At 42.8% G+C, this 16,388-nt stretch overlaps 1 protein-coding gene across 6 annotated transcripts in view; it reads left to right on the forward strand.

Moving 5' to 3' along the window:
- Window positions 1-208: 208 nt before the first annotated feature.
- The window catches only part of g3bp1 (GTPase activating protein (SH3 domain) binding protein 1), a 36,156-nt gene continuing 19,976 nt past the window's right edge, over window positions 209-16,388 (forward strand). For 4 of the 6 annotated variants that reach the window (XM_041193200.1, XM_041193203.1, XM_041193204.1 and 1 more), the window contains exons 1-5: window positions 260-444; window positions 4,330-4,446; window positions 6,126-6,207; window positions 11,623-11,796; window positions 13,693-13,783. In XM_041193200.1, the coding sequence (XP_041049134.1) occupies window positions 4,352-4,446; window positions 6,126-6,207; window positions 11,623-11,796; window positions 13,693-13,783 (442 nt within the window). In that variant the 5' untranslated portion in view covers window positions 260-444; window positions 4,330-4,351. The other 2 variants (XM_041193201.1, XM_041193202.1) reach the window with 2 other exon arrangements.

Here is a 16,388-nt window from a genome sequence, read left to right on the forward strand (position 1 = left end):
CCCGCCCCCTAATCTGTCAGTCAAAGTTGATTCCGAATATGATTGGCTACCCGGGGAGAGTGGTCCTCCCCCTCTACGGGGTCTCCCCCCGCAGCTCCTGCAGCCTTCGCCGGTCGATCTAACCTGCTGGCTGAGCCCCCGCCCCTCTCGCTTCCCATTAGCTTACCACCGCGAGAGCCCACGCCCCCGCTGCGCAGGCCGACCCGCCATTGAGTGCGGGGGCCGTCAATCAGGCCGCCTTTTCTGCCAGCAGGTTAGTGTGCGATCGAGCCGGCACTCTCCTCGGCGGTGCGGGTGTTTTATTTTTTTTGAAAAAAAAGGGCCAAGAAAAAAATCCCCAACTTATTTCAGTGCGCGGATTGAGAAAGCAGAGGGTTCACCCTCCCTGCACGCTCGAAAGTTCTCGCTCGGTCTTTCCTTCCTTCCTCTCCCCGGATTCTTGCGGTGAGTGAGTGAGTGGCTCCTGTGAGGCTCGGGGACCGGGAGCCGGGGGAGGGAGGGAAGGCCGCCGCCGCCATTTTACACAGAGCCCGCGGCGGGAACCGCGGCCCTGAGGGGAGCGGCCATTCCCCCGGCTGCATGGCTTGGCCGAGCGAGTGTGGTATGTGGGTTTGGTTCGGTAGGGTTGAGGTGCTGAATCCAAGCTTGTCACGGCCTTTCCGCCGGGACAGAGTCGGTGAGGGACGGGAGGTTGGGGGGGGGGGGGGGGCGGTAGAGGGTAGGGTTCCGGCCTTTGTTCCTGTCTCGGGTAGTGGGTAATGGCGCAGGGACCTCGGCGCGACCCTTGAGCCGCTCACCCCCTCCTCCCTCCCTCTTCGTCCCAGTCCTCGTCGGAGGGCGGCCTCCGCTTCACATTCCATCCGAGTTGGGCATCCAGGTCGCACGTGGTTAACACCCGGGGCCCGATTCCCGCAGCGGAGCCGGCATCGGAACCCTCCCCTCTTCCCCCCCCCCAACGGATCCCGCGGCCTGGCTTCACCCCCCCTCCCCCCAATCGGCCTGGCTTCACCACCCCCTCCCCCCAATCGGCCTGGCTTCACCACCCCCTCCCCCCAATCGGCCTGGCTTCACCACCCCCTCCCCCCAATCGGCCTGGCTTCACCACCCCCCCCCCCCCAATCGGCCTGGCTTCACCACCCCCTCCCCCCAATCGGCCTGGCTTCACCACCCCCTCCCCCCAATCGGCCTGGCTTCACCACCCCCTCCCCCCAATCGGCCTGGCTTCACCCCCCCCTCCCCCCAATCGGCCTGGCTTCACCCCCCCCCCCCCCCAATCGGCCTGGCTTCACCCCCCCCCCCCCCAATCGGCCTGGCTTCACCACCCCCTCCCCCCAATCGGCCTGGCTTCACCACCCCCTCCCCCCAATCGGCCTGGCTTCACCCCCCCTCCCCCTCCCCCTCCCCCCAATCGGCCTCGCTTCACCCCCCCCCCCCCCCCCCAATCGGCCTGGCTTCACCCCCCCCCCTCCCCCCAATCGGCCTGGCTTCACCCCCCTCCCCCCCCATCGACCTGGCTTCCCCTCCACCCCGCGGCCCGGCTTCACACTCCCTTTCCCTCCCCATGGGCCCCGCGGCCTGGCTTCACCCCCACGTGTTCGGCCTCGGCTTTACCTCTTGCCGCACTGAGCCTGGTATCGCCGCCCAGCACTCAGAATGGGATCACCTTATCAACTGCCCACATGTGGCAGGGCGGAGAGGGTGTTGAGGGGGCCTGGCAATCTCTCTCTCCCTCCTGTTCCCCGTCTCCTGTGGACTCGATTCCCCTCCCGATCACAGATGATTATTTCAGGGGAACAGGAATCTTCGACTTCAACATGCTTCTCTTACGAGTTGTGCGAATGAATCCTGCAGATCAAATTGGAAAGAGCGAGAACAATGCCTGGTCCTGTTGTTCAGCGTTTTAAAAAATCTTATTGTTACTCCTTTGCAAAAATGGCCAAATCTCTTGGAGTCTTTCATTTCTTTGGGTGGCGGGTTCAAGTGGTGAAGCTCCTCAAAATGTAAATCCTGTATAGGGCATTCCCTTGTAAATTAATTATTTGGTTGTGTGAGAGTTGCAGTTTCAATGTTTGATTGACTTTTCAAGCAAACGTTGGAAATGGACTCTCCAGAAGTCCTTTAGTGACTGCAGAATTGTCCAGGATGAAATTAGAGACTGAGAAGACCTGTTCCTGTCTGTCATGATAATCTAGGAAATGGGGGAAACAGAAGGAAATCAACGTGCTGCGGGGCTTTGAACACTGGTTAGAAGTGTTTCTAATAGAACCACATAACTGCATTTATTTCTCACTATTGAAAGTCCATAATAGAAAGTTTCAACATTTCTTGGCAATACAGCAGTGCCAATTTCAAAGAGCCACAGAGGTCTACAGCACAGAAAAAGGCCCTTCAGCCCATGGAATCTGTGCCCGTCAAACAAAACCATTCTAATCCCATTTTCCAGCACTTGGCCCATAGCATTGTATGCCATGGCACTGCAAAAGCACATCCAAATACTTCTTAAATGTTATGAGGGTTTCTGCCTCTACCACCCTTTCAGGCAGTGACTTGGTGTTTTATGTTTCCTTCTGAGTAGTATTTTTCAGAGCAATGATTTTCCAGGTCTGTTCGTACAGTTTGTTTTATTATAAAAGTAAGTAAATATTTCTCTAGCTACTGAATACCCTGATGAGTGATTCTTTGTTCTAACAAAAAGCAAATGAGCTTAGAGAATATCAGGGAAAGTTCAAAAGTAATCTTAAGTTAACTGATTTAAAGGTACAGACATCATGAAATGAATAACGCTAATATTAAAGAGGCAAACCTAAAAATTGTGCAAACTAGGGTGAGGAAAATGATGCATGTTCAACGCTGTTACCTTACAGGTGCAGCCTTTTTTGAAATTGGGCGGGTTTAGTGAGCTGCAACTGCCTTCTGCCCACGTACTGTACAGTCCGATCCACCTTCCACACACTGTTGTAATGTAACATACAATCCTAATGGGCTCACCATGGCATTAATTACTCCAGTGACCTGAAGGCAAGACTGACTTAGATGTAACAACTTTCTAGTAAAGTGCTCTATGGTGGAATACAGGTGCATTATGTGATTAGTGTAATAAACTAATAGATGTATTTTCATTGTTTTTATACTGCCTAGCCTATTGTCCTATACTTTCATTAACATTTTGGCGTAGAGGAGATGTGATCACATCATGTGATTCAACTGCATAATTCGTCAGATATAATGAATTCAAAAATTATTGTCGGGCAGAAAAGTTGATGTTTTCTAACTTAAGAAGAGAAGACATAGTATTGAATTTCAAAACAGGTTGCATAGAATTTACAAAATGGAAGCAGGCCCTTCAGCCCTACTGGTCCATGTTACTGTTTATGTTCTACCCAAGCAGCCTCCAACTCCTCTGTCTAACAGTATCAGTATATATAACTTTGTATTCCTTTCTCTATATACTTATCTGACTTTCTCTTAAATGCATCTGTTATTTGTCACAATTACTTTATGTGGTGGAATGTTCCAGTTCTAATCACTGTCTGGGAAAAGAAATTACTTCTAAATTCCTTCTTGGATTTCTTAGTGACTACCTTCTATTTACTAAATTCCTTCTTGGATTTATTAGTGGCTACCTTCTATTTATTGTCCCTAGAGTCCTGTTCCAAATGTTAGTTCAGTGGCATTATGGGGATTATAATTGGTGTTGCCTGCTGCTGTGGGTGAAATTAAGTTATTTTGTGGATTATTCTCAATTGTTGTACAGGGAGGTACATTCCCTGTTATCTTCAATCTCAGGTGAACCCACTATTGAAGCATTTAGACAGCTTTCTATTTTCAGCTTTATCCTGGGATGACTTTAGATGAGATTGCCATTTTCCTAAGTTTTGTATTATGGATCTGTGTCTGCTTGAAGCTGGGCTGAAACTTCCCAATCTTATTTTGCATAGGAATTTTAAAACTGCCATTCTGTTCATATAGGCTGGAATTAAATCTATGCCAAGATTAGTGAGCACCTAGTCCCTGCCTTCAAAAATGTGTTGACTTTTTATAACTGTTTATCCAGGTAATGGATAATAGAGCTGGAGTACTTGGGGTGGGTTAGCGCTTCCATAGTCAAGTGCAGAAGGAAGTCCCCTTCACTCTATCCAATCCTGGATAAGAGTCCATTGCAACAGTTTTTACAATCCTTATGCCTGTCTGAGTTACATTTGTGAATTCTCACTGAATAAGTAGCTTTATGTTTTCAGCACGATCCTTTTGAACTAATATTAGTTGAGCAGGTTAGTTTATATAACCCTATCAAGTAATCCCTGATTATTTTCTAAATTCTTTTTGTAGCAATTCTCAGTTGACCAAAGAGATGGTGATGGAGAAGCCAAGTCCCCTGCTTGTAGGGCGGGAATTTGTGAGGCAGTATTACACGCTGCTGAACCAGGCCCCTGACTATTTACACAGGTAAGTTGGCACTTTTTGCAAACATGTGCTTTTCTGTGCTAAAGGAAAACAAGGGCACGTTTGTGACCGAGTCAGCTAAATCCTGGGAAAGTGATTGTAGGTCATTCAGGTGTGGAAATTATAGCAAGAAAAAGAAGTGAAAGTGCGTGACCAGTTTCATGCTAAATGAGACAGCCTGTTTGATCTGTTTCTGTCAGCCCAGAGTGTCAGTAACTGTAGCTAATACTGGTTCATTTTGGCCATGCCAATTGCATTCTGAAACCTAGATTTAAATTACAGTATATTCTAGTATCTGCATTTCAGCTCAGTACCTTCTTCTAGGTCGATAACATATATTCTACTAATCTGTCAGGCCCTTGCAGAATTAATTAGAACTTTTAAGGAAAATGCTTACTGGCTCAGGAGGTAGCAAGTTAATAAAATTATATTTCACAAAGGCCCATGGGACTTAAAAATGTTATTTATTATAGACTAGATGAGTTATTTAATTGGATCTGTGTAACTGGCACTCTAATAAAAACATTGATATGAATTTTCCTTACAACATGCTCATATCATACATGATATTTTGCAAACTTCAGTTTGGAAGAAATACAAACTAATTTCTTACTGAAATGTTGCCCCTTGAGCTATGAATTTGAAGAAAATGTGTGTTCTTCTGGGACAGGCTATTTCCTTGTACGCTAGTACCCTGCTGTTTTGAGTGGGGTGTTCTTTCCCACTGCATGTTTTTGGTGTGTCTGCAGTTCTGTAAATAACACTTTGTAATTTTTTAGTTTTAATATTTTATATAACATAGTTTCTGTTAACTCATCAATTCATTGGGACTCTAAACTAGTTCTAAAATGTGCTGCTGCCAGCCTACCTGCAGATGGTGTAATCCATTACAGTTAGGAATTGCTGGTGAGTGAAAATAGTGCTTTTACTCGAGTAAAAAAGATGACTAATCATAGACATACAGCACAGGAGCAGGCCATTCAGCCCATTATGCCAGCTCTTTTGAATGGGAGGTGTCCAATCAGTCGCAGTCAACTGCTATTTCCCATTGACCTGTAATTATTTTCCCTTTTCAAATATATATTCAATTCCCTTTAGAAAGTTACTATTGACTTTGCTTCCACCACTCTTCACTTTCATTGCAAGTTGTCATAATTCGAAAGCCAACAATTGCATTTGTTATCCATCTTCATTTGAGCTATGATCAATTTGTCATTTGCTGTTTTTATTTGACATTAACTGCATTAGGAAATTCTTCAATTTTAATGTATCAGTAATGTTTTGTGAACTTGGTTATTAACAAAGGGTGTAAGAGTTTTTTCATAATGGATGTTGAAGCTTCCATTCAATGGATCTAAAATTCTGTTACTCAAAAACTATCCATGAGATGATTATGTGGGAAGCTTCATGGATAGAATTTTTTTTTTTGCACAGAACTGAAGTTCTTCCCTACCTTCCTGAATCCATACATGTCTTTCAGACTGCATATGTTTTTAAAATCAAAAGCTAAAATATTAATTCAAATTTGAGGCACATTTCTTGTATTTGACTGTTTTTCAACATTGTTTTAAAATTTGTATCCTTTCATAGCAGACTTGTCCGTTCATGGTGATGTGCACTTTCCCTCTTGTATACAATGATGGGGATGTTCCACTTTCAAAAAAAAATGTTTTGTGTTGTAGGTTTTATGGAAAGAATTCTTCATATGTTCATGGTGGTTTGACTTCAAATGGAGATCCAGCAGAGGCAGTGTACGGACAAGCGGTAATATTCTTTCTCGTACATTTACAGATGTATAAAGTTGCGTGTGAAAGCATCCAATAAGCCCAGCTATGTGTGAGATTTGCAGCTGCTTGCTGTAGCTTTAGATTAAAACCAGAGTGCACTAGGCACTGTTACTATAGAGGGGGAGTTTGCAATTTGAGCTCTGCTACCTGAAATAAGACTTGTCATTGTGGCACTTCGGATTCAATGCTATAAATGTCTTGGTAGACTGAGCGATCTCCAGATTTGCTTTGAGGTTCTGTTACTGGATTACTTATGTATGTAGGCGTGTATAGCCTAGACTTTAATATTCCATTACCTAATTGACTGCTTAAGAGAGCTTGTTCCAATTGTCTTGCTATTTCTTTAGGTAATTATACATTTTCTAGTTAGCAGTAAGATTTTTTGATCTAATCATTCCTGTTTGAAAACTTATACTAATTTACCAGTTGATACATTTTGCTCGCCAATTCTCCCAACTTACTTTGTTATTTACCTTTGGCAGTAGGAATGGATTCAGTAATAAAAATTCCCACTGAGCTCCTTAAGACTGACTGATATTAACAAGAGGCAGTGTTAAGGCCACATGTAGATTCTAATTCTGTATCTAATTCTAATTAAAACTGATGAGATTATTCATCAGGGTCCCACATTAAAATGCTCAAATGTTAACTCTGTTTCTCTGTCCACAGATGCTACCAGATCTGCTGAGTTTTACCAGTATTTTCTGTTTTTTACTTAAAATGCTGATTAAACTCTTTATTTAAGTACAGATGTAGAAACTTGAGTTAGTGGCACCCAAGCTACGAAGCACAAATTTGGAAGTGATTTCTTGCAATTCACTTACTGCTGGAAAGTATTGTAGAAACAATCCTTAAGAACAAAATGATACATTTGCTCCTCTCCCTCCTTTGTGGAACAACTTGATAGTGCTCACTTTTTAATTTGGATAATTGTAGATATTTAGAACCAAGATCCCAGAATGAGATTATAAAGAGAAATAGGCCATTTGGCTCTTTGAGCTTGCTCCTCCATTCAATAACACCAGGGCTCATCTATCTCAGCTATTCCTTCCTATATTATTGCCATACTCATTGATTCCCTGAATGTTTATAAATGTATTGATATCTGACTTGAATATACTTAATGACAACATCCACAACTCTCTACAGCCAAGAATCCCAAAGATCCCCAATCTTTTGAGTGATGAAATTTCTCCTCATCTCAGTTCAAAATGGCAAACCCCTTGTTCTGTGACTGTGACCCTAATTTGAGACTCCCTGACCAAGGAAACAAGCTCCTGGCATCTAGCCTTTCAAGCACCTTAAGAATTCTGTTTCAATGAGATTCCCTCCTACCAGGACTCTGTTTAGTGAACTGAAGCAAGTATAACCTTTCTTGGTTGAGGAGACCAAAACTATACACAGCATTAAAGGTGTGATCTTACCAAGACCCTATACAGCTTCAGTAAGACTTCTTTCTCTTGTGCTTCAATCCCTTTACAACAAAAGGCAGTTTCCTGATTACCTGCTGTACCAGCATGACACCCTTCTGTGATTCATGAACAAAGACATTCAGACCTCTTCGAATATCAATATTTCCCAGTTTTGCATCCAAAAAAAATCTGCTTTTCTATTTTTCCCTCAAAAGTAGATAAGTTCCTACTCTCAAAGTTTTATTTATATTCCATCTGCTGCATTATTGCCTGCTCACTTTACCTGTCTATCCTTTTGCAACCTTTTAATGCACTCTTCACAACATATGTTCCCTCTTAATTTTGTATCATTGGCAAACGTGAAAACATTAAACTCGGGCCTGTCATCTAAGCCATTGATCAGAGTATAAATAGCTGAGACACAAGCACTGATTCTTATATGCATGTCAACCCATTTATTCGTTCATGGAATGTGGGCCTCGCTGGCTAGGGCAGCATTTATTGCCCACTTGTAATTGCCCTTGAGAATATAGTTGTGAGCTGCCTTCTTGAACCGCTGCATTCAATGTTGAATGAATGCCCACTGCTGCTAGGAAGGGAGGTCCAGGATTTTGACCCAGTGACAGTGAAGGAATGTCAATGTAGTTCCAAGTCAGGGTGGTGTGCGTCTTGGAGGGCAACTTGGTAGTATTCCCATGCATCTGCAGCCCTTCTCCTTTGCGGTTGTAAAGATCGTGGGCTTGGAAGGTTTTGTCAAAGGAGCCTTGGTGAGTTTCACCTCCTAGATAGTACATACTGCTGTCAGTGTGCATCAGTGATGGAAAGAGTGAATGTTTAAGGTCGTGGATGTGGTCCCAATGAAGGAGCTGCTTTGGCCTGAATGGTAACAAGCTTCTTGTGATGTTGGAGTTGCATTCGTCCAGACAAGTGGAGAGTATCGCATCACACTCTGGCTTGAGCCTTGTAGATGGTGAACAGGCTTTGGGGAGTCAGGAGGTGAGTTACTACCTGCACAATTTCTAGCCTCTGACCTGCTCTTGTAGGCACAGGATTTCTTTGGCTGAGCCAGTTCAGTGTCTGGTCAATGGTAACACCCAGGATGCTCATAGTGGGGGGGTGGGGATTTAGCAATGGTAATGCCATTGAATGTCATGGGGAGAGGGTTAAATTTGTTCATGTTGGAGATGGTCATTACCTGCCATTTGTGTGGCGTGAATGTTACATGCCACTTATCAGACCAAGCCTGAATATTGTCCTGGTCTTGCTGCATTTGGACATGGACTGCTTCAATATCTGAGGAGTCATAAATGGTGCTGAACGTCGTGCAATCATCAGTGAACATCCCCGCTTCTGACCTTATGGAGGGAAGAAAATTGAGAAAGCAGCTGGAGATGGTTGAGCCACGGACACTACACTGAGGGACTCCTGCAGTGATGTCCTGGAGCTGAGGTGACTGACCTTCAACCAACCACAACTGACTTTCTTTGTGCTAGGTATACTGCAACTTGTGGGGAGTTTTCCTCCTGAATCCCATTGCCTCCAGTTTTGCTGGGGTTCCTTGGCACCACACTCGGTCAAATGCTGTCTTGGATGTCAAGGGCAGGCGCCCTCACCTCACCACTTGAATTCAGCTCTTTTGTCCATGTTTGGACCAAGGCTGCAATGAGGTCAGGAGCTGACCATGACGGAATCCAAACTGAGCATCAGTGAGCAGATTATTGCCGAGTAAGTGCCACTTGATAGCACTGTCGACATCCCTTTTCATCAGTTTCTTGGTGATTGAAAATAGACTGATGGGGTGTTAATTGGTTGAGTTGGATTTGTCCTGCTTTTTGTGGACAGGACATAGCTGGGAAATTTTCCACCTTGCAAGATAGTTGACAGATTTGGCTAGGTGTGTGGCTAGTTCTGGAGCACAGGTCTTCAGTATTATTGCCAGAATGTTGTCAGGCCCCAATGCCTTTTCAGCAACCAGTGCTTTCAGCTGTTTCTTTATATTACAAGGAGTGAATCGAATTGGCTGAAGACTGACATCTGTGATGCTGGGCACCTCTGGCTGAAGTTGGTTGCAAATGCTTTAGGCTTATCTTCTGCACTGATGTGCTGCGCTTCTCCATTATTGAGGCTGGGGAATATCCAGCAATGTGCAGCATCTTTCTCTGGTTTGATTATCCATCACTGTTCACTACTGCGTGTGGCAGGACTGCAAAGCTTCTTTGATCTGATTTGCTGGTTGTGGGATCGCTTAGCTCTATTGTATGCTGCTTCTGCTGGTTAGCATGTAAGTAATCTGTGTTGTCACTTAAGGTTGACACCTCATTTTAAGGTATGCCTTGTACTGCTGCTGGCATACCCTCCTGCACTCATTGAACCAGGGTTGACTCCAGCTTAATGATAATGCTGGAGTTGGGGATGTGCTGGGCTATGAAGTTACGGATTGTGATTGAATACAATTTTGCTGCTGTTGATGGCCCACAGCACCTCATGGATGTCCAGTTTTCAGTTGCTAAGTCCGTTCGAAGTCTTTTCCATCTAGCACAGTGGTAGTGCCACACAACACGATGGAGGATATCTTCAGTGTGAAGACGGGACTTCATCTCCACAATGACTATGCGTTGGTCACTCCTAATACTGTCATGGACAGATACATCTGGGACAGGTAAATTGGGAGGGGCAAGGTCAAGTAGATTTTTCTGTCTTGTTGGTTCCCTCACCTCCTGCTGCAGACTCAGTCCAGCAGCTGTGTCCTTTAGGACTTGGCCAGGTCAGTCAGTTGTGGTGTTACCAAGGCACTCTTGGTGGACGTTCAAACCCCCCCACCATGAGTACATTTTGCATCTTTGCCACCTTCTGCGCTTCCTCCAAGTGACATGAAGGAGTAGTGACTCATCAGTTGGTGGGGAGCACGGTATATGGTAATCAGCAGGAGGTTTCCTTTCCTTTCTTTGACCTGATTCTATGAAACTTCATGGGGTCCAGAGTCAACGTTGAGGACTCCTAGGGCAACTCCTTTCCAACTGTGCTATCAATGTCTGGGACATTATTTGTAAGGTCTGATTCTGAGAGTATGACACAGTTCTACCTTATGTTGCTTGACTAGTCTGTGAGACAACCGTCCCAATTTGGGCACAGGCCTCCAGATGTTCCCAAGTTCGACAGGGCTGAGTTTGCTGTTGTTGTTTCTGTGCCTAAGCCAATGCCAAGTGGTCAGTCTGGTGTCATAATTCCTTATAGACTGCTTAGTGGTTTGATACAACTTGCATTTTAAGAGTTAACCACATTGCTGTGGGTCTGGAGTCACATGTAGACTAGACAAGGACAGCAGATTCCTTTCCCTAAAGGGCACTCGTGAACCAGGTGGGTTTTTACAACAATGGTTTTGTGGTCATCATTAGATTTTTAATTCCAGGTTTTTATTGAATTCAAATTCCACCAACTACCATGGTGAGATTTGAACCAGGGTACCCAGAACATTACCCTAGGTCTCTAGTCCAGTGACAATACCACTATGCTGCTGCCTCCCCACAAACTATCAACTCTATAAACTCTTAAAACAACACCTAATTGATAGCAAGTGAAAAGCAAATAATGCATATGCTGCTAATTAAAAGCAGAAATAGAAAATGCTGTTCTTAAAAAAAAAAATACTGTAGGTCAGTCAGCATCTATAGAGAACAGACAGGTTACATTTCAGATGTGGCTGGTCCTTCTATTTTCTATTTTGGTAGCCAGTTCATATTGGCAATTAAATGAGGTGGAATTGTAACAATATGAAAGACAATAGCTTGTGAAGGAATCCGCATGTGGATACACCATTCGAAATATGAAACTTAAATTTAAGGATTGACTGCGTTATTTCCATCTGGATAGTCTTCGTGTTTAAAACAATAACCAAAAGACGGTTTTGCAAATAGTGATAGGATTTTGAAGTTTTATGATCCCATAATCTGAAAACTTTAGCTTGTCTTTTTCCTTTATAGGAGATCCACAAGAAGGTTATGTCTCTTCAGTTCCGTGACTGCCACACGAAGATCAAACATGTAGATGCTCATGCCACGTTGAACGACGGAGTGGTAGTACAGGTTATGGGTGAGCTATCAAACAACAGACAGCCCATGAGACGCTTCATGCAGACTTTTGTTCTAGCTCCTGAGGTAAGAGAGCTGGTTCTATATATACTGTAATGCATTTACCTTGTCCCCTTTTTAAGTGTAAGACCCCTGATAGTTTCTGATTGAAATTGATATAGTGACTCACTGAAGCTTCTTATTTAATTTTTGCCCTGGTTTTATTATATTTCTATAAACACATGATTTAAATAATGAAATCATGCCTGGAGTTGAAAGACTTTGAATCTGGGAAATGTATTTATTCATGAGAAATAGGAACCAGGAGTTGGCTATTCAGCATATTGAGCTTGCTCTGTCATTCAATAATATCAAAGCTGATCTGGTTGTGGCTTTAATTCTGCTTTCTTGCTGCCACCCCCGCCACTGTCCTCCCCCCACCTCCCCAAACCCTTGGCTTTGCAGATCAAAAATCTGCCTATAACTCTGCTTTGAATATGTTCAATGACCCAGCCTTCCCCTGCTCTTTCTGAAGGGAATTCCAAAGATTAATGATCCTCAGAAGAAATTCTTCCTTATCTCCATCTTAAATGGGGACCCTTTATTTTTAAACTGAGCCCCCTCGTTATAGATTACACCATGAGGAGAAATGTACACTCAGCATCAACCCTGTCAAGCCCCCATGGAATTTTGTGTTTGAATAAGATTGCCTTTGTTCTTTTAAACTCCATTGATATAAGCCCAACCTGCTCAACCTTTTCTCACAAGATAGTCCCTTCATCCCAGGAATCAGCTTGAATTGCTTCCAGTGCAGATATGGAATAAGGAGACCAAATTGCAGAGTACTCTTGTTGCAGTCTCACCAATGCCTTGTAAAGTTGTAGCAAGATTTCCCTACTTTTATACTCCTTCTCCCACCTTGCAATAAAGGCCTGCCTTCCTAATTACTTGCTAACTTCTTGGGATTCATGTACAAGGATACTTAGATCCCTCTGTCCTGCAGCATTCTGCTGTCTCTCCAATTAAATAACTTGCTTTTCCCCTCTTCTTGCCAAAGTGGTCAAATTCACATTTTCTCACATTATATTCCATCTACCAAATTTTTGTCCACTCACTTGACCTACCTAGATTCCTTTACTGACTTTTGTGTCCTCGAAATTTGCTTTCCTACTTATCTTTATATCATCAGCAAATTTGGCTTTAATTCAGTCAGTCCCTTCATCCATTCATGTAGATCGTATATAGTTGAGGCCCCAGCACTGATCCTTGTGACACTCCACATTTTGCCAATCTGAAGATGACCGGATTATCCTGACTCTGTTTCCTGTTAGTTAGCCAATCCTGTATCCATGCTAATATCATACCCCCAACGTCAAGTTCTTATCTTGTGTGGTAATCTTTTATGTGGTACGTTATGAAATGCCTTTTAGAAATCCAGATACTTTATATCTATTGTTTCCCTCCTTGTTACATCCTCAAATAACTCTACATTTTTCAAACACCATTTCCTTTTCATAAAAACTGAACAATGCATGCCAGTACTTGATAAGGTTGGGTTGATTATTTTGGTGCAATTGAATCTCCTGTACTGTCTGGTTAGAATTTTTTTTCCTAATGACTCTTAAAACACAAGGACCCATGCCAAACTGCTGAAAGTGCACTTGACAGCACAGTTTGTGAGAACAGGATCACAGCTTGTGTACGTGTGGAATCCTATTCCATCAAGGGATCTTAGCTTTTGAGAACAGGGGTGGGGAGTAAGAACAAAGAGGAAAATTGCCCAAAACTGACTTCACCTTTCCATACCCACTCTTTATTTCCAGTTATACAATACTACCCGAGTATTAAACCTGTGGTTCTAACATTGGGCATGGTACAGAGTGAAGTCCACACTATAAGATTTTGTAAGGGGGAAGAAAATGATTAATGTTCATTGGTGTGATTTGTCTTTCTTTGTTGCCCCATCTTTGTTTCTTTTCTCAGGGTTCAGTTGCAAACAAGTTTTATGTCCACAATGATATTTTCCGCTATCAAGATGAAGTGTTTGGGGATTCTGATACTGAACCCCCGGAAGGTGAGCAAATATACCTCAATAATTTCCCAAGTTAACTGTGAACAAATCCAGCCATACTGTTCACTCACTAATTGAGTGTCACCTTTACTGTACTTTTTACACTTTATTTAACCTATAGTTTTATGACTGTCTGCAATGCTGTTGAAGATCATAATAAATAGACGTAAGATATCAACTGTTCAATATTTCGAATGACCAGTGGAAAGGCTTTTCAGAGAAATCCTTGGATGGGAAGGCTTTAGAGTGCGGGTTGCAGGTCCTCGACCTGTTCCAAAAAGCCTGTTTCTGATTTTTTTAAAGCACTTAACCATTAGTGCATCTAACAGACATTTTCATTGTGTTAATTTTGGGTTTTTCTTTCTCAAAGTTTATTTTTATCACTTGGACTGTGATTTGATCAGAGGGTTGCAGCAAACCTGTTCCTCACTGACCTGTGTTGGCTCGAGATATTTCAGTGCTCAAATTTTAAATTCTCATCTTTGTTTTTATCTCCTTCTCTCTGGCCTCATTCTTCCCTACAACTTCCTTTGTCTCCCTGACTTTGGTCTTTTGTCAAGGAAGTAGCCTGTTCTTCTGGAAAACTGCTTATCAAGTTTAACGCAACAGGGCCATAGTTCAGTGTCCAAGTGTGGAACGTTGTATATCATTTCACCTGACATGCAAAGACGTTTACTTTTGTATGTCTTGAAGAGGATGTTCATGATTTTGAAATGGATGTCTTTTTCTATCAACTCTTGGTTAACTCTTCAAATGAAATCTGATCAGTTCTACATGCTTTTTCTAAACCACTCTATATACTAATTATGAATATTTTTAAATGTTTTAACTATTTCAGATCCTGCAGGATTTCTGGAATATATAGCTTGATATTTTCCACAAATGGGATTCATTGCTCTGTAAAAGAATGCTACTTGGACTAGTCTAGCTGCTTTCAGCTGGAGTTCCAAAATGGCCACTGAACCAATTATACATCTTGGCCAATATATATGATGTGTTAGAAAAAGAACTGCCACATTAAACAAGTAGAGCCTAAATTTCAAATCAACAAACTTTGTGATTCTAATGGTAGTACATTGGCACAGTGTACAGCATTTGGAGCGGGCTGTTGTTGTAAATGTGATTCGTATGTATTGGATGTTGAAAACTACATTAGCCCCAACTACCCTTTAAAGAATGTGAACTGTATTAAAGATTACCCTCCAAAGGATGCTGTGTGTGTTAAAGGCACATTATTGTGCCCTTTCTGTCAAAGTGTACTTTACCTCAATGAGCCAGTTTCATTCTTAAATTAATTGCTGCCTTTTTCCGAGAGGATCAGTTCAGAGAAGATTTAGAAGCAATTTGAACTTGCCCATCAGTCTCCAGCTATTTTGTTTTGGTCATTTTGACATGAAGTATGTATTAAAAACATATTAATTCCACCCTTTTTTTTCTGATCCGGTACGGAAATTTTTTGCAAACTATGTCCGAGTGTCTCAAATCTGGCTCAGCGTTTGACAAAATTGACCAGCTTATGTTGAAGAGGCAAGGTGTTGGTAACATGTTTCTTGTGCAGGAAAGGGCTCAAAGTTTTAAGTTAAAGTATTATGGACCATATGCATATGTGTACCTACATTGCCACTGCCACCACAACCACCCTGCCCTGCCACTCATAGTTAGTTTGCTACATAGTGGCTTCCACCTTTTTTATTGTGATTTGTGCAAAATAAGTGAGTAGAATGTTTTTTTATTTTGTCAAACTTATGTCATTGAAACGTCAGGATATTTCAAAGGATTTCAAATGTTTCTCCGTTAGCAATGAAAGTTTAAAGAGCAATTTTGACTGACTTTTACATTCCTTTCTGTCTTGTGAACTAGAAATCGGTAATTGAATTTGCAACAGTCCCTTTTTAAATACCTTTGTGCCATATTGCTTGTTTACAGGCATTCTCTCACCAAGGATTTGGCCATAAAAAAAAGCTTCCTCTGATCTGAAAATGGGATCATAGAGGAAATGTTACAATGATCACTCATTCACTGCATTGCAGTGTTTCATGCACTGATAGACAATGTTTCTCATGGCAGTTAAACAACAGCACAATACAGTTGAATACAGCAGCAGTTGTGCATCACCTTAAAGACTATGGTGCAGCATTTAGTTTTTTCTGTCTGCTGCTTCACTCTCTCCATCGAGCCCATCAGGCCAAATTTCCTCTAAGATTTCCCTCTGCCCTAGCCCTGAACTTGCATCCTTCTCCAGTTTCTCTACTATTTTTCTTCATGCCCTGGCTGAGCTCACCTTGCCCTTGAGACCCACCTCCTGCTCCCTCAACCCTATTCCTACTAAACTGCTGACCACCTGATTTTCCTTCCTGTCTCCGATGTTAGTGATTTTGTTAACAGTTCTCTCCGCTTGGGTACTGTGCCTCTCTCCTTCAAATCTGCAGTCGTTGCCCCCCACCCCTCAGAAAACCAACTTTCGACCCCATCTCAACCTCCCATTTCTCTCCAAAGTCCTTGAACATGCTGTCATCCAAATCAGTGAACGCCTTTCCGAAAACTCCATGTTTGAATCCCTCCAATAGTGTTTTCCTTCCCTTGCTGTAATACCAACATGGCTCTTATC

The sequence above is a fragment of the Carcharodon carcharias genome, chromosome 8, assembly GCF_017639515.1.
Source record: "Carcharodon carcharias isolate sCarCar2 chromosome 8, sCarCar2.pri, whole genome shotgun sequence".
NCBI classification, from domain to species: Eukaryota; Metazoa; Chordata; class Chondrichthyes; order Lamniformes; family Lamnidae; genus Carcharodon; species Carcharodon carcharias.